The sequence below is a fragment of the Triturus cristatus genome, chromosome 9 (genome assembly GCF_964204655.1).
Source record: "Triturus cristatus chromosome 9, aTriCri1.1, whole genome shotgun sequence".
NCBI classification, from domain to species: Eukaryota; Metazoa; Chordata; class Amphibia; order Caudata; family Salamandridae; genus Triturus; species Triturus cristatus.
The window spans coordinates 629,928,110-629,955,051 of NC_140592.1; the positions used below are offsets into that span (position 1 = coordinate 629,928,110).

The 26,942-nt window shown below is 41.6% G+C and overlaps 1 protein-coding gene across 1 annotated transcript in view; it reads left to right on the forward strand.

Annotated features, from left to right (window-relative positions):
• Positions 1 to 26,942, forward strand: part of LOC146798403 (putative G protein-coupled receptor 132) — a 299,117-nt gene that overhangs the window by 133,530 nt on the left and 138,645 nt on the right. Inside the window, exon 2 of the mRNA XM_085625666.1 lies at positions 16,155 to 16,248. Within this exon, the coding sequence (XP_085481792.1) occupies positions 16,184 to 16,248 (65 nt within the window). The 5' untranslated portion in view covers positions 16,155 to 16,183. The remainder of the gene's footprint in view (positions 1 to 16,154; positions 16,249 to 26,942) is intronic.

The following is a 26,942-nucleotide window of genomic DNA, read 5'->3' on the forward strand; positions in this document are numbered from 1 at the left end:
GTGCTCAGGTGTTCCTGGACCAGGATTTTTATTTTCCTTGTCGTGAGACCGACGTATTGTAGTCCACATAGACACGTGAGTCTATAGATAACGTTTGTGGTGTTACAATTCGAGAATTTGTTCAAGTGCCAAATTTTACCGCTATTCAATGTTACGGATTTAGTTTTGTCAGTCAAATAACAGACCGAGCAACTGCCACATGGGTAGTGTCCTGCCGGAATCGAAGAAATCCCTTGTGTCACTTGTAGGCGCGAGTGAACCAACTTGTCTTTCAAGTTGGTAGCACGTTTGAATGCAAATCTGGGTTGGGGCATTTTAAAATCAGCGGTAGACAACAATGGCCAGTGCCTCCTGATTAGTTGTCGTATTTTAGTGGCCAAGGGATCGTACGTCATCACTACTGTTAGACACTCATCTGTCTTTTTTTGGCTCCTCTCTAGGAGAGCCTTACGTGGTGTATTTAAGGCCCTCTTACGTGCCCTGCTAACGATCTTCTTAGGGTATGATCTCTGAATTAAACTCCCCGTGAGTTCATCTGCCTGATGAGAGAAACTCTCGGCAGTGGAGCAATTGCGGCGATACCTAAAAAACTGACCAACCGGTAAGTTATCCCGCAAAGCTCTGGGATGATATGATTCATAGTGGAGTAAAGAGTTCCTATCAGACCCTTTTTGATGAACCGTAGTGATCAGCTGATTACCCTGTACCTTAATATCAAGGTCTAAGTACACTGCATGGTCATTACTCACTGTCCAGGTGAATCTAAGACAGGGGTCAAGATTGTTAAGCCACTCAAGAAATTGCAGAAGAACCGCCTCAGTGCCCTCCCAAATGCACAGAACATCATCAATATATCTTTTCCAGAGACAAATATGTCTCTGGAAAGGATTAGATGACTGGTACAAAAAAAGCTCCTCAAACTGGCCTACATAAATGCAGGCCAGGCTCGGCGCAAAGGTAGCGCCCATAGATGTACCAGACACCTGCAGGAATAACTCGTCTTTGTAGCAGAAATAATTGAGAGTAAGGGCAAGTTCGATGCATTGTAACACAAATGTTTGGGGCGTGTCATAAAACCAATCCTGCTCCCCCAGGGCCCTCGCTGCTGCCACCAGCGTGGCTTCCTGGGGGATGTTGGTGTATAAGGATTCGATATCGATGGTCAGAAGAAATTGCTGTGTGGCATCAAACTCCAAGGTACTTAAGATGTTCAATACATCTGTAGTATCCTGTACATAGGATTGTTGTTTGAGGACTGATTCTCTCAAGAAGAAGTCTGCGAATTGGGAAAGGGGCTCAAGAATGGAGGAAATGCCCGAAACTATTGGACGGCCCGGGGGGGGGCCGTTGGGCTTTATGTACTTTGGGGAGTACATAAAACGCCGGTATTCTGGGTTTGGTGTTTACAAGGAATTCAGCCTCCTTACTCGTGATCCAGTGCTTGCTCCGAGCCTCCGCTACCATGGTTGTAATTATGTTCAAAAGCTCGGGCGTAGGATCTCTGGCGAGGGGATGGTAATTCTTCCGTTCGCCCAGGAGTCTGCGTACTTCAAGGTCATAATCTGAAGTATTCATCACCACAACAGCCCCACCTTTATCGGCACTTTTTATGGTTATCAAGGTGTTATTTTGGAGTGATTTAAGGGCCACCCAGTCATCCTTGCTCATATTGCTAAAGGCCCGCCGCTGTTGATCAAGTTGTTCCAGGGTAGAGATTTCCTCTAGGACCTTTTGTTCAAAAACTATGACCTCAGGGCCAACCATCGAGCTCAGGGGGCAAAAATGAGAGGGGCGTCGTAAGTTGGTAGAGAACAACGATTCTGGTTCGGATTCTCTATTGGCAAAAAACTTTTTGAGTTTGATTTTTCTCATGGTTTCATGGAACTCAGTTCTGCATTTGAAGGCGTCATGGCGTGGAGTGGGAACATATCCAAGTCCTTTGTTAAGAACACCCAGTTCATTAGGTGATAATGCACAGCTGGATAGATTCATCACTATATTGTTTACAACGGGTTCCTGCCTCGGCTGCGGGTTATCCGTGGGGAGAACATAGGCCATTGTTGTCCTTGATTGTAGCCCTGCCGCGCTCGCCCTCTGCCTCTCTGACCTCCCCCTCTGTTGCCTCTGTTGGTCTGTCCTAAAAAAGAACGTACTAAAGCCCCCAGGTCTTTGTTGGTTTTAATTTGGGGATCAAAGCTCACTCTCCCTTGAATAGATGATGGTGCGCTCTCTTCCTCTTCACTGGAGGTATTCTCAAAAGTCCAGTTCTGGGGGGTCCTTTTCTGATATTGTCTACCCCCTCTCCCACGATGGCTAACCTGTGGTGCTGTCTCACTTCCCTGTTGGTAGTGCTTATCCTCTACATAGGGAAAAGCCCATTCGTGAGTATATCTCTCGAGGTTCCTCTTCAAACCCTTAATTTTCTGATTAACCATGTAATGTTTATACTCAGCCAGATCTTCTTGTATACGTGCTAGTTGTTCTTTAGTGTCTACAATTGTAGTATCTTTTTTAAGGTTTTCCTCCAGTTCTAGGATCTCTGCTAATAATTCGTCACTCAGTCTTTTTGCGGTGTTAATAATTAATATTAACCAATCCCTTGTACATTTGTTGGCAATATAACTCCAATCGAGTCTGTTTGGCACTTTGGGCTGCCACAAACCAATGCAGGCACCCTTGCTCTATAGTGCCAAGGTGTCTGTGTTACGATCAGGAGAATGTTTCTGCAGGAAGGGCACAAAAACTATAGTTGGAGGCTTTTTTCTCTTTGCATGTTTGCAGAATGCAGCACACATGCAAAATGAAATAAGGAGAAATACAGACCTTTCTCCTTGTCATGCCAGCCTCTGGTGGAATACCATTTTGGCACAAACCCATGTCTACAACTCTTATATGGATTTCTGTCAATATCCTTAGGCGGATACAAGGGAAAGATCATTCACCACCCATGGAATGTCTATTTGGCACAAAGTAACGGAAAGCCATGCAATGCACAGTGTTACATTCCATTTTCTTACAAAGCTACATTAATCATCATATGCTTGACTTTGTTCAAACCCAAAAGAATTTTGCATGAGGCTGCAACACAAAAATTTCAAAACAAGGACTCAAAATCTTTGATAATTTGGGTATATGGGTTTGCATAAAACCCCTGGGTGGATACACAGGAACATGCAACTCCTACTAGTGTGGCTTTGTAATGACTAAAAAGGATTTTGCGTTGGGGCTGGGTCAAAAGATTTAAGCCACCCTGGAGAAAAGTCTTTGTAAATCAGGGCCTAAATATATTTAAGTTTCTGATCCAAAAGATGAGCAAGGTAAAACCTCTTAGTAAAATCAGGATCACAAGAGAAACTGACAGACATAGCAGACTCAAGTCAGGGCCCCCATACCCAACTACCAAGTCAAGAATGTATCACCCACCAGAAGCTACACCCCAGGGAACAGCGCAGGAATTAACAACCAATTCTGGTCTCATGAGGAGAGTAGCAGAGATGTTCGCTGACAAGTGAGCGCAATACCCACATATGTTGGCAGTGGAAAATGTCAAGACATGTAATTGGTCCACTTAATCATCTCTCTATATGTTGTATGTTTGCGCTGAGTCTGGGGTACTGGAATAAAAGCAGCACTCTGCTTCAATGACAGTCCAACACAGAGGATGGTAGCAACAGAGGGAACATAGCCCACCACGCCAAGAGGAGTCATAAAATGATTAAATATTTGATTGAAAAACACTCTATGAGGGTGAGAGAGGTTCCCAAGCAATGAGGTGACTCACAAAACAGTCCCAGATAATGGAAATGCTGGAAATGAGGTCACACTGATGAGAGAGAATGTCAATTCTTATAGGTTTACTGAATGAAGAATTGTGATTTTTATTAAAGATAAGAAGGCTAGCATTCTGCGTAAGCCTTTTTATTCACCACTTCAGAGCAGCAAAACCCTTAAAAGTTCCAACAGTAGAACTCAAAACTACATTACAAATAAACAGAACACTCCAGTCCATGTAGGTCCTTCAAGGTTCCATGTTCCTACTCTTTTGTTTGTCCTCTTCGACTTATCCTCTTCCTCTTATTCCTCAATAGTCTAACCTTTCACTGATCTGGAAAAAGCAACAAATAAAAGTATATACTACTTCCCAAAATTGAAAGTAACATCCATGCAGTACATCACATCAACTTCTAAATAAACTTTTCATATGAATATTTTCCACTAATTCACCTGGGTGGGTGAAGTGGGATAATGCTAGCCTCCTTGTCTTTAGTAAAATTACAATTCTTTATGCATTGAATCTATAAGAATCAACCTTTTATGGCAAGACAGGAGGCTAGCATTATGTATTTTTGACAAATCATCCAAACTCAGATACAAGATAGAATCAGGCATGGAGTTTGTCCTCTTCAAAATTTTAAATAAAATTCCCTTTGGTTGGTAATACCTGCTTATTTTTTCCAGTGCTCCTACATCTGATACCATACCAAAAGGAATTAAACACCACAAAGTCGCTGTCTTCCATGACAGCTCTCCTGTGCCTAAATACTTATTGGTAGGCCAATTTTTAAATAACTTTAACACTAAATCTATGCCCCAAAGAGACTGATATCTCAGTTTTGGGTATCTTTTCAAACTAATCACTTTCATCACTCTACAGTTCATGGGGCCTCTGCCCACGTAAACTCCATTAAGCAAAGAATGTCACTCTGCAACTGCTGACCGGTAACAATTAACCGCCCTGTAAGCCAAACCTTTATCAAACAGATCTCCTAAAAAATAGCTACTTCCACCTCATCTGCTTGCACGGGAACCAAGACCCTCTTAATATACCAATGTAACCAACTCCATGCTCCTGTATATATTTTCTTTATGCCTGGGACCCAAGATGCATCAAGGAAACCTCAAGCTGATTCTCAAAGTTTCGTGAATCTTCCTGAATCCCTTAGATGTTTCAAACTATAAGGTTGAGTGAACCCGAAAGCACTAACGCATGCTCATTCCTTTATATACATCTTAATAATCCTCTCCTGCACACTATTAAATAGGGTCTCTCCATTGCCAACTCCAAAACTATCAAGAACCATTCCTGCATCTTCCTAAATGGCATCACAAAATCTATCTGACACATCTGCCTCCTGCATTGTAGCAGCACTCGCTGAATCATCGAGGAAGGAGGGAATGCATATGCTCTCATTCAAGACCAATCCTGCATAAATGCATTGACTGCGCCGTGAGGGAATCTTGAATACAAATAGGGGCATATCATAGCCCAAGATTTTGTGACTACTAAAACTAGAAAATAACCAGTGTTTCTATATGAAAAATACGAGACGTGGTAGCTTGGTTTAGGAGAGTGCTAAAACATACCTAGGGACAGACGATTTCTTTCTACAAGACTTGGACATTTTTATACAAGTGTTTGGTCGCCTATGCAAACATTGATCAAAGCCTTGAAAAAGTTTCTAAGAAACGAAACATGTGTCGGCGGCCGGTTCAATGCTTGAAAGGAGGATTGTCACATCAAGCTGTTTAATCTTGACTATATTGCTACTGATTTTTAACTTTGTAACTCAAGACTTTGCTATACATTCATATTAAATTGATTCAGCAAGAATTATATTGATGTCCTGCTGGTATTTGGATTGACTTGTCTGAACAACTTTATGAATTAGTAGAAAACTGAATAAGAGTGCCGAGGTTTATATCTCTGTTTTCATGTTTTCACTTGGTCCAATTGGGCTCCGGTGTTTTGGCACCTTAGGTAGTGAGGTGCAGTCATCTTAATCTCGAGGTGCACCAATACTTTTATGTTCACATTTAATGCACAAAGAGAATAGATGTGCTACCAATTAAACCACCACTGCCATTTGTAAATAGTGTAAAAGAGTGCACAACCACAGTTGTATATCTTCGTCCTTTATTCTCAGCTCTGCTTAAGGACAGGAAAGCAAGAGCCAGCACCTTTCAAAGTCCAGCTTCATCCTCAACTGCTGCCCCTAGAACCCCAAGCTTACCATTCCAACCTACTTCACAATGGTGCTCTGCGCATTCCAAAATGGAGTGCAGCAATACCACACATCTCCATCCTGAATATGTTGAGTATTACCATTTTGAACAGTACCATAACAATTTCCATTATCAAACTATTTACAAGTAATAACTTACCCCACAAAACATATATACAACAATATATTCCCCCCTCAAGTTAATAAACTACAACACAAGATAAAATACATTGTTTCACAACTGAGCAAAAGTTAACATAACACAAAATCATTTAGCCCATTAGGAGTGTATATGACTCTTCCCAACCTACCCAATCTCATGTGCTAACCTCCACACACTGTTGAGTCTCCACTGCTTCATCCAAAGTCTCAGCTTCTCCTTGCACCTCCTCTTGCTCTGTATCCACCTCATCTTCCCATAACCAATCATCCAGTTCCACCTTGTCCTCAGCATCTCCTTCTTTTCTTTTTTCCACAACTTTACATTTAGCTAAATGACTCACGTGCCAAATCCAATCATCACTCAACTTAGCAGAGTTTTTCAAACCTTCAATCACAATCAATGGTTCAGTATGTACACTCTGTCCTTTTGCTACTCTTCCCATTTTTTTCACCTTCCCCCAATCTCCCACCTTTGACATCTCTTCTTTAGCTGCTTTTCTCACATCATAATTCCTTTGGTAAACTCTCTGCTTTAACTATGTTTCTCTTGACTACTTCAGGGGACCATTCCACACGTCTGATACTATCCATCCACCCTATACTATCCTTTGTGAATGGCCCCCTACCATGCATCAATACAAAAGGGCTATACCCAGTAAGGGACGGTGTCAATCTGTAACTCCACAACATCTTCTTCAATTCCACTTCCCATCTCTTCTTGTTATTACACGCTATTTGGATGGTATCCTAGATCACCCAATTCAACCATTCCACAGCACCATCACCAGCCGGGTGATGAACAGAAGTATTGACATGCTGCACCCCATTTCTTTTCAAAACTTGTTCCACCTTTGAAGCTGTAAAATGCATTCTATTATCACTCAGAAAACACAGTTCCAAAAATGTCACTAATGTATCCGTATCAGCCTTCTGCACTACCTCCAACTCCACCCATTTGCTGAAATAGTCAACTAACACAATAATGTACTTACTTTCACCCGACATAGTCTGTACCGGACCCACAAAATCCACTGCCAACATGTCCCATACCAACTTTGGGCATTCTATAGGCATCAAAGTGGGTCTCATGGTATGTAGACTCTTGTCAGAATTAACACATTGCTCACAATCCCTCACTCTTTTCTCGACCTCTAAGTCAACACCAGGCCACCAATATGAAGACTTAACTCTTCTTTTAGTTCTTACAATACTGAAATGTCCTTCATGACACAAATCCAACACCTTCTCTCTGAGACCTTGCGGTGGTACAATCCTGCTACCTCTGACAACAAAACCTGACTCCACTCCAAGTTCATTCCATACTTCCCCAAAACCTTTCAATTCTTCTAGATCACCTTTCGTGGTCCCTGTAGCCTTTCAAAATGCAATGTTTCACCTTCTCAAGCAAATCATCCTTCTCATATGCCACCATCCACCTCTCTTTCTCAATTGAATTCATACCATCTTCACCCACAGCGGTGACAACCTGGTAATCATCCTACTCACTCCTGAGCACCTCCCTAATAGGCAACGGCTTGCGGCTTAAACAGTCCGCGACCTTGTTCTGTACACCCGGCACGTACTTGATTCTGTAATTATAATCTTGCAACCACATCGAGAGCCTAGCAATTCTCATAGATGCCTTCACCAAACCTTCTGTTGTAACAAATTTACTAATGGCTTGTGATCCATTCTCACATCAAACTCTGTACCCCATACAAATGCTCGCAATTGCTCCATACCTTAAACACATGCAAGAGTCTCTTTCTCTCAATAACAGAATATGCCTCTTCAGCGGGTGTGAGGCTCCTAAATGCAAATCCAATTACCACCTCTCTTTCACCTTTCTCTTTTTGTGTAAGCACCGCACACAAAACTTTAACACTTGCATCCACTGTAAGTATGCTGCACAAAACTGGATCAAATCCTTGAATTGGCGCTGCATTACATGTATCATTTTTTATAGTCTGAATGCTTCCACACACTTCCCACCCACTCAAATTTGCTTCGCATTTTCAACAACGGTCTCAACTCATAAGATTTTTCTGAAAAGTTCAGGAATGAGTGCAGTTCCTCTTTATTTCCTGGCACTGAAGCCTCCCTTAATGCTTCAAGAAATTCTTTCTTTGGTGAAATGCCTTCTTTCCCAATCACATGTCACAAATATGTTACTTGGTTTTGTGCAAAAAGACACTTTGAGAACTCTGCAGTTAAACCTTTCAAATTCAACATCTCCATGACTTCCTTCAATCTTTGATCATGCTCTCTTCTGTTCTCACCCATAATAAGAACATCATCGTGGGAGTACAGAACACTTTTGATATCCTTTAAGACTTCTCTTATCAGCCTATGGAATACAGAGACTGCTGATGCCAGCCCAAACGGCATCCTCAAATATTAAAAACAGCCATACGATGTAACAAATGCAGTTATCTTCCTGCTTTGTTCATACAGTTGGACCTGGTGTTATGCCGATGATAATTTCACCTTAGGGAATTTCATGTTCTTTGTCTTTACCAACAACTAACTAATTTTGGGAAAAGGAAACTTGTCCACCTGTATCTGTCGATTCACACATCTTAAGTTCACACAATCTTGCCATTGGACTTCCTAGCCACCACAACTGGAGACATCCTGTCTGATGACTCTATATGTTCTATCACTCAAGCTTCCTCTAATCTGATCAATTCCTTCTTCATTAATTTTTAACAACAAAAGGTTCATTCCTTAATTCGAAATCTACCGGTATAGCATTTTCTTTCAGTATTACCTTATGTTTGAACCCTCTCAACAATCCAATTTTTCCTGAAACCACCTCCTTATATTCCTTGCGAAACATTTCCCCCACATTGTCCCCTTCATTCAACACCAACACCTGTTCCTCGCTGTTGGGATTGGGAATGATATCCAAACTTCTCTGGTCTCCTCAACCTAGTACACACGGTCCGTACTCAGCAACATACATCCTACCTTCTGGTCTCTGACCTTTCAACATGAATGAAACGTCTCTGCACCCCACCATTGGTATTGCTTCCCCTGTAAAACATTCTGACATTATGTCTCACACTATCTCAACTCCCCACCAATCACCCCTTCAAACCTCTCCTTACACATATCAAATTATTGATCATGAACAGCGATCCTGATTCTGCTACCAACAGCCACTTCACATCTGGGTTTATTTCTCCCTTGATTTTCAATATCCAAAACCACACCCTTCACTATTAAAACACACTTCTCCTCTCCTGGCCATTCATCATCCGAGGTAGACTCTCTCTGACATTCCGACACACACTGTACTTTTTCTCTTCTGTCCTTTCTTCTACATGAATGTGCATAATGCCCAATCAATCCATAAATTGAACACTTCTGGTCTCTAGCCCTGCATTTTTTACTGTTAGCTAAATGTTCATGGCTTCCACATCTGTAACAACACATCTTCCCCTCCTTCTTATAAATCAATTTGGCAGGAGTCGAAAAAAAATTTGATCTTTTTTTTCTGGTCCCTTACCACATTTGCATACACATCCGCCTCATCCTCTCCCCTCAATTTTTTCGCCAGCTAAAACAGACATGCAAAAGGCACGAAAGAAGTTGGAGGAAGGACTTCTCCTCTGCTAGCAAAATAAAGTACCATGAAGCGATAAAAATTTATAAAAATGAAATTAAAAATACTCAAGCCCTTTACTCTCAGGGAAAAATTTTATCGCCAAATTCTCCGTGTGAGATTTTTTAAATTGCCAACTCCCTTCATACCCCCCTGCTTCCCTTAATGGCTCCTACAATGCTCAATTGTGATGTGATCAAATTGCCGAGTTCTTCTCAGAAAAGATTCAAACTATTTATGATTCCTTTCCCCCTATCCCTGCCTAACAAATGCTTCCCCATGTGATATAATCACTCCCGATATCCCCATCTTCCTGGAAGAATTCGATCTGATGGACCTCAACACTTTACAAAAGCTGCTCAGAGAGCTTAAATCAGGTTCCCCCTTAGATCCCGCCCCCCCACTATCCTCCATAAAATCTCGGAGGTGGTGTCACCAGTTATACTTGATTGTATAAACACTTCACTCAAAACTGGGATCGTGCCACCGCAGTGGAAACATGCTAGGGTGAAAGCACTTTTTAAAAAAACACAACTTGGACTCCAGCTAACTTGGGAAGCTACCGGCCCATCTCTTAACTACCAGGAGTTAGTAAGCTAGCAGAGAAGTATATCAACTCGATTTTATCAGCCTTCTTGGAAGACAACAAACGTCTGCACCCTACGCAGACTGGATTTAGACCCCTACAAGGCACTGAGACAGCTATTTTGGCTGCAGTAGAGGAAATCAGGAAGACTCTTGACAATGGAGGCTGCACTGCTCTTATCCTATTGGACCTCAGCACAGCCTTCGACACTGTCAATCATCATCTCATGATACATAGACTGCGGGAGGTCAGAGTGATCGGAGTGGCACTAAAATGGTTAGTCTTTTCTCCAAAACAGGGTCTATACAGTCTTTGAAGGGGAATGCTCTTCGAATCATATTCCGCTGACTTGTGGGGTCCCACAGGGATCTTCCATAAGCCCCACGATGTTCAACGTGTACATGAGCTCTCTGGCGGAAACAGTACACCCATTTGGGGTACAGATCGTCACATACGCTGATGACACACAGTTAATTATTTCTTTGAAGCAATCCAACCAGTGAGACCCTGATCTTGCCAATTGCCTGGAGAAAATGTTTAATTGTATGAGTGGTTCCTTTTTGAAACTTAACGGATCCAAGACTGAACTCCTTCTATTGGGGAAATCGGTACCCCCAAATGTAGATCATCATTGGCATAGCTGCCTAGGTCCTCCCCCCGCTCCTAAAAATCGAATAAAGAGTTTAGGAGTTTGGATCGATTTCAACCTCGACTTTAGAGAGCAATTGCATAAAATGGCAGGGAATTGTTATGGCTTACTGAGAAGGTTTAGAAAGGTGCTTCCCATGCCACCTTTTTCTGCAAGACGACTGTTGGTGCAGGCCCTCGTCTTATCATGGCTAGACTACGCTAATGCCATATATCTTGGAGCCCCCCAGGCCACTATAAAAAAACTACAAATAGTGCAGAACTGCGCGGCCTGTATGCTGCTGAACATTCCCAACCGCTCCTCCGCAAGGCCTGCCCTTGCAACCCTGCACTGGCTCCCAGTTCAGGAAAGAATTCAATTTAAGGCCCTATGTATTACCCATAAGACAGTCTCAGGAAAAGGTCCATCCCTGATTCGGTCCTGGATCCAACCCTATGCACCAAATAGAGCCCTTAGGTCTGGGAATAAAGGCTTGTTGTCAGTTCTGAAGATTAAACTGGCACGGAGTGGAGGCCGACTGTTCACATACAACGCATCCAGACTCTGGAACACTATCCCTATTCATGTTCGCTCGGAACCTGACTATCTTAAGTTCAGGAAACTATTGAAAACCTTTCTCTTTCATTAATTTCTGTATCTGTCATGGATCCTAGCGCTGGGATGCCCCTGGGTAACCATGCGCTTTATAAATGTTCCTTCATTCATTTTCTCCATTTGGTTGTACTGCCTAAAACCTTCAGGCACCAACGATTGTAACAAAATACCCTTCTTAGTTTCTGCAGTTAAAGTTTCATTATTAATGGTAGCCATAGCCATATAGTTAGTAAAATAATCTGTCCATTCTTGCCATGTCATACGTGGTTCCCCAGGACTTGGCAAAAATTGGAATTGGTAGGGTCAATGTGAAAGTTTGTGCAGCACACATGACTATAATTCTCTGTCACCTCTTACCATTTAATTTTTCCTTTCCCTTCCTTTTTGTTTTATTTATTATTTTATTTATAATGTTTGTTTTCTCTCCTTTTTCTCCTGCCACCAAGCACTAAACAAATTACACAATAATAAACTTTTGCTGACTTAAATTCACAGCATGACAACAGGTGTGCGCATCACTACTGCACAGTTTTTTTCCTTTCAAAACACAATAAGGACATCTGGTGTGCGCATCACCGAAAGTGAACGCCTCCAATACTCACAGGTGTGAGTATCACCTCATACTAGCTCCAGTTCGAGTTCAGTCGATTCACCTCACACTCACCCTAGTCATGAAGCGTCATTCCCGAACAACCCAATTCAAAATGGCTGCTTTAGACGCTCAGCATGTGTCGTCACCTCTGCCTCCTCATCTTGACACTCCACCAAACGTCTTGCTCTCGCGACCTCCTCCAGCACAGCCTGGGATCCACCTTCACGCTGGAGCTTCCTCCAACTGTTCCTGATGCCATGTGATGCTCTTTGCTTGCACAGAGTGCATCATCCTGTACAGCCACAGCACCTCACGCTCTATTGTCCCCGCGCTTGTTCCTCCTCTTTTAAATCCTTCAATTTCAACACCAGTATCTTCGTTCAGGTAACGTCCTCTTCTGTGCTTGAACCACTGCTGAATTCTGCCGGTCCCTTATCTCCTTTCTGTGCTTGCCTTAAAATTCAGCCGTACTTTTCCCTTTAAATGTCTTTGGCATCTTCTTTACTGAAGTATTCACATACACAGAGGTTCCACAAAGAGTTGAGCCTGCCGCCAACTTTGTAGTGTAAAAACGTAAACACATCCACAAGTGTATATTTTCTTCCTTTATTCTCAACTCTGCCTAAGGGCAGGACAGCAAGAGACAGCACCTTCCACAGCCCAGCTTCATCCTCAACTGCCACCTCTAGAACCCTCAAACCTCACATTCCAACCTACCTCACAATGGTGCTCTGTGCATTCCAAAAAGGAGTGCAGCAAGATCACAGTCAATCTGAATGAGAATAGGTCTACATCCAGAGGACCCAAAAGGTATTAATTCTCCTGAAGACAGAAATATCCAGCTTCCAATTGCTGAAGTCTGTCTGGTTCGTTGAATAACAATCTGCCACCACATTTTGCATCCCTGGAAAATACTCTGTTCTCAAGCCAATCTTGTGCTCTAGGCAGAATTCCAACATTTCCTGTGTTAAACCCATCAACGTCTTTGACTTACACCCTTCGGGCTTATTGGTATATGTTACAGCTGTTATATTGACCATCTTCAACAAGATTGAGGACCCTTCTAACTGCTTTAATCTGTGCAGAGCAAAAAGCCCTGCTTTCATCTCTAGACAGCATGACAATATGATTTCTCGTCTCTAAGAGATTCCAAAAGCCACCTGTCCCTTGTTCTGAGCAAGTTGCTCCCGAACTTGATAGACTGGCATCTTTTTTCAGTATGAAATCTGGCCAAATCCCAAACATTCTTCATCAATTAAATTAACTCCTTCTTCGGTTCTATAGACAGTGAAACACTGTTTCCATACCATAACCCTTGTGCCAGGCCAGCTATCTTTAACATTTGCTAAGCTCTGTAGTGTAAGGGACCCGGAAATATCACCTTAACTGATGATGATAGAAGTCCAATCACGGGTGCCAAATCTCTTAGAATTATCTACCCTTTCCTCAACAATTTCATTATTTTCTCCCTTCTTTTCTCTATCTTTCTTTGTGGTAACTGCAATTGGCTCTTCAATGTGTCAACCACAAAACCTAAAAACTCCATTGTCTGGCCTAAAGTAAATATTGATTTCTCTGCATTAACTGTGAAGCAGAGAGACTCCAAAAGACCTTTTACCTATGTCAAATGGCCCTTCAACTTTTCCTTGCTTTGGTTCATTAATAATATATCATCCAGATTTAAGATTAGCCTTACACCTCTTTCTTAAATAACCTACCACCGGCCCCCAAACCTTCATGAAACACCATGGGGCCGATGAAAGGCCGAACGGTAAATATTGAAACTGGTATAGCTGACCTGTCCATATGGATTGCAATAGTTTTTGACTCTCCGGATTGTATAATAAGCTTCCTTGAGATCTAATTTGGTCAACCAATCCCCTTCTAGCAACATAACTCTCAAACTATGGATAGCCTCCATCTTGAAATGATTGTAAGCCACAAACTGATTCAACATCCTTAAATTTATGACAGGTCTCTCTCCCTTGTCTTTTTTTCCACAAGAAATACAGTACTCACAAAACCTCTCATGTTGTTGTTCGCTTCCACTTTTGCATTCTTTTTTAACATCTGATGCACTGCTTGCGATACAACTACTTCTAACTCCTTGTCAAAATACAACTCTCTTGGCTCTTTCGCCTGAATGGGCTTCTTCTCCAGTGCAATAAAATAACCGTTTGCCACAGAAATGGGTCGTTTGTTAACTTTTCTCATTGATCGCTGTATAGTTTCAAACTTCCTCCAACCACTCCTTGGGCAGGACCAATATTCATCCTCATACTCACCTTGATTTGATGTTGAGTTTTGACGTCTGGCTCAAAACGATCTATTTCTAGGTCCTATACTTTTCTGGGAATGGAAACCAGTAGGCTGTCTGTAAGAACTGCCTCCTTGATAGCGAGCACTTTGTGCTCCGGAATAATGGGACTTGTAAAATCCTCAGCTGGGCGGGTGCCCTCTTCTCCCAGCCCTTCCATAAAAACTGTTCCCTGAGAATACTCTTCTCATCCCATCTCTGAACAGGAGACCTTTTGCCTTGTCCAAGGAATCTTTGATACTAAAATTTCCAATTTCCAATTTATCCTCCTCAGAATGGTCTTTCACCTATCGGCCAATAGCCATGCAGTGGTATTGCCAATTAAGGTAATTGCCCTTTGGCACCAGCTGCACAGAAGATGTATGTTAACATCTGTTCCCTTCATATAGGCTTCTTCAACCTGTTCGAAAATTCTCGCCTCTGGACCAAGGCGGTCCAGACCCTTGTCTTGGAAAGATTTCAATGATTTACCCCGAGTCCTTACCTAACTTAAGTAAATAAGTTATCATTTCAGGGTCAATATTCGGGCTCAAAGTCACTTTTTCATTGATATCGGGCGTGAACACTCTGCCCTTAGTACATTTCTTTCCTCCTTCTCTAACGGCATACGCAGCAAAATTGTAATATATTCCGCTACATGATCCAGAGGCCACCACTCTTTGCTCCTCGGATGCTTAATCTTCCTTGCATCAAATATTTTCTTGCCCAAAGGGCCTAAAACCCTAGATCTATTATTTTCCTTTTTCCTTAAGCTATCATCATACTCATCATCTATATCATTTTAGTAATCCAAGTCTAGCCCATATTGGTCAAAACTTTGACGTCCATCCTCTTGATCTCTTTGAGATACTTGGGACTCCTCTCTCGCCTGTAGTGTGCTTTATTTTGTGCACACATTTACCTCTTAGACCTCTAATATTCTCCTCTTCTCCATCAGAAATGGAGAACTACTCCTCCTCATCCTCAAAATAACTGTTTGGTTCCTCATTGTCTTGCCTTCATTCTTGACCCTGCCAGTGGTGATAGATTGAAGGTATGCTTGGCCTAGTAACCAATCATGAAAAGATCAAACTAAGCTTCAATTGTGATTTGAACAAATAGGCTCATAAGAACACTTCTCGTATCTCTGACCATTCCATAAGGTAATAGACACAAATGTTGAACAGGCCGTGTGGCATAGACATGAACTTTGATATCTTTTTTAGGGGTGGGGGGGTCATCCTTTCTTTTCAAGTGAGACATGGACTGTCTTATAAATGTGCAAATGTTCTGCTAACTAGTTCTGGGCACAACTACACTTGTGATGTATTAAGATTGTATTTAACTGAAAAAACACAGAAACCTTGGTAGTATGTCACAATGTCCCTACCAAAATATATACATGCAGATGCATGACTGCCGTAAGATCGAGAGCCACAACAATGTCAAGGTAAATGTACATCTACTATTATTAACTCTGGTAAAACAAAAGTATGGCAGTCAATATTATGGTCCGTATGTATCTCCACTTCAATATTTCAACCCCAATATTGTGGTACAATACTGGAAGCAAAAGAAATGTCATGATAGATGGAATGTAAATGTAACACCTTACCTTTGAAGATGATGCAGTATTTTGCTAACATTTGTCCTTTGTATTTTCCAGCTGTGTGGCAACCTGAGCAAGCCCTTCTTATGAGATGGTGCATTAATTCTACTGCTGCAGACAGTGCAAGCAGAAAGATATGGGTCGGCAAAAGGTAAGGCTGAAGTCTATTGAAATTACAGTGTAATGAGTAATTAATCAATGAATGTCTCATATTAGAACAAATGTATTCACCTCCCTGTATAGAAGGCACTCCGTTATCTTAGAACTATTGTAATATCTCAGATACTTTTTTGTTACTTGGTTGACTACCTCGGTTGTTTTTTGGTGATAGAAAGAAGAGTAGCAAAGAAATATTTTTCTGATAAGATACTGAAAAAGTGCAGTGAATTGCATACTTAGGGCCAGATGAATGAAATACTTATTTTGCATTTCCTAAATAGCGACCCCTTAGAAAATCACTGTTTAGGAAATGCAAAATGGCATGTACAAAAATAGATTCCCAAATAAAAATATTAGGAAATCGCCATTTAGGTAAAGGCCCATAAGAATGAATGGTATTGCATTTCCGAATGTGTGATTTTCTAATAGGAAATCGCAAATTAGGAAATGTTAAAGCAAGGGCGATGTTCAGCCTAAGGCCCCCCCTTGCTGCACTCTGAAAAATGTGGTGCACATGTAAAGAGCACACATACCCTTGGGGCATGTGTGGACTTTATTGCACTTTTAAAAAGCATTTTGGAGGGCTTTTTTGAAATTGCACCTGATTACCATCATGGTATTAGCATTTCCTAAATGCCCAATTTGCATTTAGGAAATGCTTTGTACACATGCATAGGAAATCACAAATAGGAAATCACTATTTGCTATTTCCGATTGGGGTGTCGCAAAATGCAATTTCTACTGGGTAGAATTTGCCTTTTGCAATTTCCAGACAGGCCTTTGAACATGCCAAAAGGCTATTTAGAATTTCTTTGTGGGCCGGATTATCTATTCGGCCTGTTAGGAAATGCTAAATAGCTTTGTACATCTGGCCCTATGTCATTGATGATGAATAATACACTCAAAAATAAATGTCAGAATAATAACAATAATTCTGCACTTTAAAAAAAAAAAGGTAGCATATATAAGATTTTTAGCATCCTTTGTCTAGTGTTTCAACTTAAAAGCAAAATCAATAGACACTACGAGCCAGAGCGTTGGCGAAATTCTGGTATCGCTTCCGCATGGCCAGGGTAAATTGATCTGTAACATATGTAGATGCTGCAGACACATTACTTTATTAATGCTTTTATTTATGATTCTTATATAGTGCCACTCTTACCCTAGAGAGTGTCTGTATGCTTTGGAATATGAAGTAGGGATCATCAAAAACATTAAAACATAAAAACAACAAGAAAGTCCAAAAAACAAAATAGAGCATGGTTTCGAGAAAGGGCGAAGCGGTGGATGGAGTAATAATGGAAGGCAGGGTATCTAACCGGGGAGCAATTTGTCCTTCACCTGTTGTGGAGGTGGGAAATCATTAAAATGTAGAGGCAAGCACTGGATAAAAGTGCTCTGGCTTATTTTAAAAGAAGAACACATATGTTCCTATCATCTTCGATCCTCTGGGAGTGAGTTCACTACTGTGGGCACAGCCACGGGAACATCCTTTTTCACAGCTGGGTGGAATTTGAATATCTTTGATTCCAGTTTTCAGAACTTCTCTGCTTTATTAATGGCACCTGTAGATATGTTTACAGCAGAGGAGTCAAATGATGGTGTTTAGGAATGTCACCCTTGTACTTGAGGCTAGAAGGCTTCAACCTCATTCTTTCCTACCGGGGTAGCCAATGAATTTCTCTTGATACTTGAGTTATGTAGTCATATTGTTTGAACCAAAGGCCAGTCTGGCTGCTGGCTACAGAGGAGCTTTCATCGGTACACACTCGTGTCTGGATGCTCTGATGAGAAGGGTGTTTCCATACAGTGATGTTGCTCAGCATTTTCCTTTAGCCTCAACCACAAAAATAACAGATACAAAATGTATGATTTGTAAAATGTTTTTAGTGGCTACAAAATCATGACACAAATGAAGAAATTGGTGGTGAAGTTAGAACTAAAAATCAGTTTTTCTACAAGGGAATACATGTAGGAATAGTGCTAGGCCTGTTGACCAGAGAAATCACAAAAAAATGTAAATGTAAAAAGTGCCGGAATACCGGCTTACTTGTAAGGTATACTTGACTCGTCTTTTAAAGGTGGCTTGGGCAGCAAAGCTTTTCTCCGGGGAGAAGGTCAAATTTCACAATTTACAAAAGCAATATAGTCAAAAGATATAAAGAACTTTGTGGTCCAAATAAAGCTGACGTAAGAAGAAAAACGTTCAATAAATATTATGCAGCAAAAACCATGCAAATCATTTGGTCGGTGGATCCAGACTTAGGAATGATCAGAAGCACTCACATTAAAAACAATGCATCTAGCAAATTTTTCTGTAAAAAGGAACAGATGCAACTGGTTAGAAAATAGCAAACAGTGTGACCTTGAAACATTGAAGAACACAAGTGGGTATTGAGAGGTGTGCGTGGCAAGCCTTTCCCAAGCTGGGAGAAAAAGATTCTACATTTTAGTGGTGAAGACTACAATAGGTATATGCAAGGTGTCAGATCCAAGTTTGTAGCCATTAAGGTGAGTACCAATTAGGATTGACAGTCTGAGGCAGCCATTCAACAGTATCAGGTTACAATGTAGTGGATGAGTTTTACGGAAATTTCTAAGAAGGTTCAAGTCCTTGCTAATGTGCAGGTTAGCCTTTACTGAGCACTTCGTAAACAGTTACAGTAGCCTCCCGACAATACCCCAACACCATATTCTTTTACCACCCTCAACAAGAAAATCCAACAAGATAGAAGTGACCCATGTGTCAGCCAACTCTTAAAGCCCCATAAGCTCATCACAGCCAAAGCACTTCAAACAGGCCAAAGTGCTTCAAGCTGTTGCTGCTCTGGCATTCCTATGAGACCTATTAGGGGAATGTCTAGTGAGTTACAATCATGAAAGCCAGTTCTTGGTGTAGAGTTTCTACCTTACGCTTCTACATTTAAAGATCTTTCTCAGGAAAAGAGGCAATACCAAGGTTATTTAAAGATTGTAACCCTAACCCTTTGGGGTAAAGCTGTCCACTGATCACCACCAAATTCCTACGCTATGTCATCCAATTTTCCTTTGAAATGTTATATGTCCTACCCTATGAGCGTTCAGAGAAAATCCTAAAAGGAGGGCAAAATACTTCCTACAGAAGGCCCAAAACCACCTGTTTATTTGCTTAGCTCAACTCCCTGAATAGCAAAGAGAATTCTATGTCCCATCTCAGCCAGCAACTGCCAGTACCTGCATTGTGCAGTAGGACACTAGGTGTGACATGCTGGTCCCCAACACCACTATAAAGGGCTGGAAGAGTAGCAATCAGCACTTCCACTACTTGCCCCCCCCAAATTGATTGATGTCTTTCATGAGTCATTCTTGGGAAAGGAAAACTGTTTACTCATGGCATTTGCATTACATAATTGGGCTTCCTCTCTCAAACACCTCTATGAATTCACCATCAGAATTTTTGAAATGAAAAAGTAGGCTGATTTCTCTCATAATGCTTGATATGGACTCCATGTGTAAAACTGCATTCCTGAATGTAGGATTCACACAAACAGCTGCCATAGAGCAGAAAGAATAATTCAATAATTCTGTGCACTAATTCATGTTATGTATTAGGGATCCTGGTTTCAGGTTATGCTGTATCTTTGGCACACAGATCATGTGACATTTTCAACCAGGGCTGGACAGGCATTACCGGTCACCGGGCAGTTCCCGTGGAGGATGTCAGGGTGAAGGCTGGTTTTTCAGAGCCTACAGGCACTGATCTCACTGCCAGTCCATGCCCTGGTTTGAAGCCAGAAATTGCCTCACCCCAGCAGTGCTTCAGCATTTGTGCCAAAATGTTAAAACTCAAAAGTGGGAGATTTTGGAAAACAAATCAGAGTAATGAATTTTCCCTATTGACCTATATTGAAGCAGAGGGAAGTCTCCTGCCTGAATTGGGTCTATTGGCATGTGCACACCCGTAGCTGGCCTTCTGGTGACGGGCCATGCAGGTTTTTAAAGTGCGCCACAGGAGAGTCGCTCTGATGAGGCAAAGAGCAGTGCAATAAAAAATTGATGTTGAGTTTCGGAGCCAAGAAGTGCTATGTGCATGCATAAATAGCAGATGAGGTATACTTCCGATCACCAACCTCTGCCTGCACCGCCTAAAATTTCAGAAGCTCGAGAGACATTTGCGGATACGTGGCAATGGAGAGTGAGAGACGAAGCCCACAATCTTCTGACCACACACATTTGTCCAGTTAAATACAAAAATATGAGCACCTAGAGCCATCATCCTACTGCCCAGCCCTTTCCAGGAATGGATAGTGTACCCAATAGATATCGAATCCATAATATTGATGGGACAGAATATTGAGGACGGACGGAAATAAAATATCAACAGGTCTAGATTTTCTATTCCTAACTTCACACATATCTACCTTTGGGGTACTTATATTTTCTAAGTATGTAGATGTTGAGTTAGGAATACTAAATGTATAAGTCCCTATACACTTACCTTTTGATATTCTCTGTATTCTATATTCTGTCTTCGACAATAGTATGCCATGATATTGATAGTGCCAAAATTCAGTGGCACAATCGGGATGGGGAGAGGCTGCATTGTTATAACCACCACTCCCCTGACTGTAAAATAACAAGAAAGCTGTGTGAACTCCCTTTGTAACAAGCATTGGCAACGCCAACAGGTCTCGCCTATGAGAGATCTATTGGCTTTGTGTGGTTTTCAGCCATTTTGTACAGCAGCGCTGGCTTCAGTGCAGCATGGCAGAAAGTAAAAAACAAAAAATAGCGATATGGCGCGGTCAACGCTAGCTGTGTTATAGAGGTTTTTCTTTACTTTCAGCCATGTTGCAACATGGCTAAGAAACAATGGCAAAGTCAACAGATCTCACATAGGGAGAGGTGTGGCACAGCGGCCAGGGTGGCGGACTCTGGAGTACGAGCTCACGGTTCGCTCACCGGTGCTGGCGGCAGCTCAGACCAGCACGATGTGACTCTGGGCAATAGCTCACTTAATCTTCCCGACAGCCCCCAGCGCCTTGACACCATTAGGGGTGATTAGTTTGCGCTGGGTTATTATTATTATTATTAGGTGAGAGCTATTGGCTTTGCCAATGCTGGTTTCACACAGTAATGATTCACCCTTTACAGGGCGGTATGTGATTTTTAATGCTCGGTGCAATGGACGAATTGCAGATGGAAAGAGCATGTCTTGAAGGCTAGACAGTCCTTTTTAGTTGTTTTGGCTCGTTACATCTTCGCACAATGTATTTGTTTCAGGTTACCGATGGGACAGTGAGTTAACCTAGGCCATCTCAGCCTTTCTTCCTTCTGAAGTCGGTAAATTGATTCCCTCTAACTTTGGTAAAAGAAAGACCTTTTATTTACAGCACTTAGACAGTACAGAAATGCAGTGCGACAATCTATACAAAAGCATATTGTGATTTAAAAACTGCCTTTTGTTTGAGATTGTGTTAAAGGTTTTTATTGCCATTGCACTGTAGGGACAGCCTGATCTCTAGTCCTGATTGAAATGTTACACTCTACATATGTGTAATAAGGGCGTCCTTCTGTGTGCTCGTTCTTTGCTGTTTAGCGTGACGCGCCATTTTATAAACCAGAGGAAATCTGAGCACATGCACTTATGATATAAATCTCGCCTGATGCTGAATTAACACTTTAATGACCCATTCCTCTCTTTCTGCTGCGTCCTGGGGACGTGAATTGTGCACATGGGCAGTGGATCTGTCGGCAAGAAACTATGAATGTGTTCTAAGTTTTCACATTACATCCTGTCGTTGTACAGTTTATGTTTTAGAAAAATTGGAAATAAAATCCGATAGGTGTTTAGGATTTATAAGCATTATTAGCAACGGTGTACTTACTAACAATTATTAAACAGGAAGGGGCTTATTTACAAGGCCCTAGCGGCACTTATGCACCATTTTTAACATGGGAAAGTGACGCAAAAGTGGCGCAAGGGGCTTGTAAATCTGCCCCGAAGTCTGTATTAATATCCTTCTAGATTGTGCCAAAGCGATGTTTGGCAAATATTTAGTTGGTGCACGAATGTCGTGAAATGCTTTAAATGAAAATTGCTGTCAAAATATCCGTCCCTTGGCCTGCGCACAACCAGCCTTACATGCATTGCCTTCTGTTTAAACTCAAGATAATGACAAAGATTCCTGTGCTTCAAGGTGAACAGGAAACGAACAGTAAAAAACAAACTTTTCTGCAATGCCCCTAAAACCACACCAGCAAGCAAAAACAAAAACATTCACTAAAGAGTTAAGAAACAGTTGCCCTGGCCCTGGCCCTGTTTACTCGTGGGGAAACAGCCATTACAACGCGGCTGTTACCACAGATAACCTTTTCCACGTGTTTGTTGCAACGAGACTACCGTTACCACGCATAGCCTTTACCACATGTGCCTTTACAACAAAATATGTTGGAAAGGCATGTATGTTAAAGGTATATGCGTGGTAAAGGTGGTAAGGGCATATGCATGGTAAAGCCAATCAGTGTCGTTACCCTGAGACCCGAATCGGCAAAGTATTCCACATAAAAAAAGAAATCGAATACTTCCAAAGTCCAACACTTTCCCCAGTGTAGCACAGACTGGAGTGGGAATAGTACATTTTACCCCTCCGAAGTCCAATGCTTTTCCTACTTTAACACACACTGAAGTGGAAATAGTAAATTTAAACCCCCGTGAAGTCCAAAGCTTTCCCTGCTGTTGTACAGACTTGAGTGCAAATACCAAATTTATCTCCTCCAAAGTCCAACACTTTTCCTACTGTAGGACACATAGGTGTGGGAATAGTACATTTAATCCCTCTGAAGTCCAATGCTTTCCCTACTGTTTCACAGACTGGAGTGGAAATAGTAAATGTTTATCCTCTGAAGTCCAATGCTTTCCCTACTGTTTCACAGACTGGAGTGTGAATAGTAAATGTTTATCCTCTGAAGTCCAATGCTTTTCCTACTGTTGCATATACTGGAGTGGAAATAGTAAATTTACCCCCCCCCCCCTCCCCCCCCCCCCCCGAAGTCTAATGCTTGCCCTACTGTAGCACAGACAGGAGTTGGAATAGTAAATGTTACCCTTCCGGAGTCCAACGCTTTTCCTACTGTTGTACAGACTGGAGTGGGAATACTGAATGTAACTCCTCCAAAGTCCTGCACTGTCTCTACTGTCGTACAGACTGGGTGTGGAAGAGTAAATTTAATCCCTTCGAAGTCCAACGCTTTCCCTACTGTTATAGTATTTTCAGTAAATGTGTTTTGGGGGTTTTAAATTTGTAATATTTAATTTATTGTCTAAAATTATTTATATGCTTTTGTTATGGAATTATTTATATTTGTATGCTTTTGTTCTGTGTGCATTTTATATAATATATATGTGCCAGAAATCCCACTTTATGACAGGAATATATATTTTTTAAATAAAATAATGCAGTCAGTCTGGCCCATCCTAACATCTGCTCCACAACTCACCCCTAAAGCCTCAGGGACTCATTCATGAGAAAGTCATGCAGCGCAGCAAGTCAACTAGCTGTTCTGCACTGCATGACAGGGAAGGGCAGGAATGTGCTGTGTTTAAGGCAACACAGTGTGTTCCTAGCCTTCCCCCTGCTCTGGCGACCTTTTGGCTGCCTAGCACCAATGCATGCAACCTTTCACCATGCTGCAAGGGTGCCTGTATTGCATGCTAGATTGGTTTTGTGCTGAAAGGGCCACCTTCCGGCACAAAAACAATACTGGGAGGCATAATCCTCTTTCTATGTTTGCTGCAGAATGCAGCAAACATAGAAAGAGGAATAAACAAGGAGAAATAGAGATACTTCTCCTCGTATGCTTCCCCTGGAAAGATGTAAGATTTTGACGCATTCCCAGGTTTACAAGTTCTTGTAAATCTGGGAATGTGTAGAAAACCATGGGAGTTGGGTGGGAATACCCACACGACACCCATGGAACACCTTCCCAGAGCAGATTAACGTAACACAACGATTTGCGCTGAATTGCGTTACACCAGCTTTTTGGAGCTACTCTGACACACGCAAAGTGGCTTTGCGTGGCTTCAAAAATCTAACTTAGAGGTGTGCGTCGTGCATGTACCACATTGCATGGTGCAAACACAATGCACGTCTCTGGTAAACATGCCCCTCAGTCTTTCTTCTCCTGTGCGGACTAAGAAATTCTATCCTAATGGTAAGCAACAGGACATTTGATTCCTTTTAGAATTGCTTTCACACATGAGCCAGGTCAGTGTGGCTAACTCCCAATATTATCCCACTTGCAATAGTAAATGACTGCGCATTTTGGGCTTGGCTAGGCTACCACCTTTGAAAACTGACCAGATCCAGATAGTTCTGAAAACTAGACACCAGGGAAAGGCCAAGGTGCTGTGCTTTCCAAGGATCCCACAACATTTTCTTACACACAATACGCTGTAAACTGCAAACTTCGACTAAATGCACACACTTGCCTCACAAGTCTGTGAGGCAAACTTCTGGAATCTGTCGGTAGCCACATATTTCCTACCAGCCAGCATTCCCAAAGTATCCTAACAATGGTACCTCACTTGTGTGGGTGGGACAAGAGCTCTTGACACAAAAGGACCTAAAGCGCTACCTGGAGAGATTAGCGGTAGAGATAGCTGTGGGATTTGAGGCTGTGCTCTGCCGCCACCCATAGAATTCTATCAACCAAAGACATTTTTGAAAACGAGACAATGAGAGGATTTCATGGTAGTGTGCCTTGCGTGGATCCTATGAGGTTTTCTTACAGTGCCCTGCAAACATCAAACTACACCTGAATTCACATATTTACCTTACATATCTGTGATGGAAACTCCCAGAAAAAAGTGTAAAAATCTAACCACCCAGCATTACCACCTTGTGCTGATTAAAAATTATATGCCACTTGTGTGACTGGGACTAGTGCCCGAGACAGAAACAGATCAAACAGAGGTCAATAAGAGTTCCCTCTCAAGGGCTCCCAATGACCTAGGTTTGATCCGTTCCTGTCACGGGCACTAGTCCACTCCACACCTGTGACACAGCATTTTTGTCAGCAAAAGTGAGGTAAATCTGGGTGATCGAAATATTGTGGTGGATTTCTGTTGATTCCAGAAGTTTCTATCACAACCCTTTAGTCCCTGGTTGTCTAATTTTCCAAAATGTGCAGGTTTTCTAGTTTTCCTTAGGTGCCAACTGAACTAGGGCCCAAAATCAACAGCTAACCACTTTGCAAAACAAGCATTGGACATGCAATCTGTCTCACATTTGTTTGAGTTACAGCTCTTGGCATTGTAAAATGGCAATGTCTTTACCTATGTGTTATGGAGTGTTTGTATGTGGTATGTAGTGAAATTATGTGTGTTGGATTGGATTGGTTAGTTGTGCAATTGTGTGGCATGGTGTGGAGTGGATTTGTGTTGTGGAATTATGTGGCATAGTGTGTTGTGTAATTATGTGGTATTGAGAGTACTGGAATTATGTGGAGTGGGATTGTGTGTTATGGAGTGTAATTATGTGGCATGGTATTTTGTGTTTTGGAGTAGTATGTAGTGGAGTTTAATTATGTGGTGTGCTTTTGGGTGTTGTGGCACAATGTGTAATTGTGTGGTGTGGATTGATGTATGTGGTGTTGTGTAATTGTGTTGTTCAGTTGTATTATATGGTTTGGTGTTGAATTATGTGGTGAGGATTGGAAATGTGTGGAGTTGAATTGTGTGGCATGGAACTGTGCTGCTAGCTTTGCGTTTGAGCGCTAATGTCATTGTCAAGGTTAATGTGTTTCAGCCATGTATTGTGGAGTGGATTGGATGTATGTGGTGTGGATTGGAATTATGTGGGTTGGATTGGAATTGTTTGTTGTGTAATAGTGTTGTTTGGAAGTGTGGGGGTGTTGAGTGGAGTTGTGTGTAGTGGAATTGTGTGCCATGATGTGCAGTGGAATTATGTAGGTATAAATTATGTGGCATCGAGTGTGTTAGAATTACGTGGAGTGGGATTGTGTGTTATGGAGTGGAATTATGTGGTGTGGTATTGTGGGTCATGGAGTGGCATGTAGTGGAGTGTAAGTAAGTAAGTAAATTTATTATGCATAATTAATTAACATCATTGCATATGGTGATCATACAAAGAAAACACAATTTCTTGTTAATATACCATCTATACATTTAAAATAAAAGGAACACTTTTCTAAAAATCGGAAAATATTATACAATATAAAAAGAGAAAAGGTTAATATTCTTAAAACGTGCAAATAGATGGAATTTGCCGATCATCCGAGAAATAGTCGCTGTTTCGTTAAACCATTAGCGAATCTAATTGGATATTTAATCTTTTCTCTGTGATATCCAGAAATTTTGTAAGGCGACAGTTTAATTGAGTAACAGTCGGATTAAAACATAGAAGTGTTGCTTGTCTGCAAGTCCTCACACCATGCTGTATAAAAAAGGTTTTAATAATGATACCCTTATGTCTTTCAGTTTTTCACATATACAGATGATGTGGGTAATGTTCTCTTCACCCAGTCCGCATAATCTACATTCACTGTCTTGTCCTGTTCTTTTCCATGGCGGCAATAGTGCTTTTATGGGTCCAACCCCCAATCTTAACTTCAAGAATTTTTGTTTTGTATGGATCTTTATTCCTAGGTTTAGATAGGTTTGAGGGTTGCCATTTTTATAGTTGT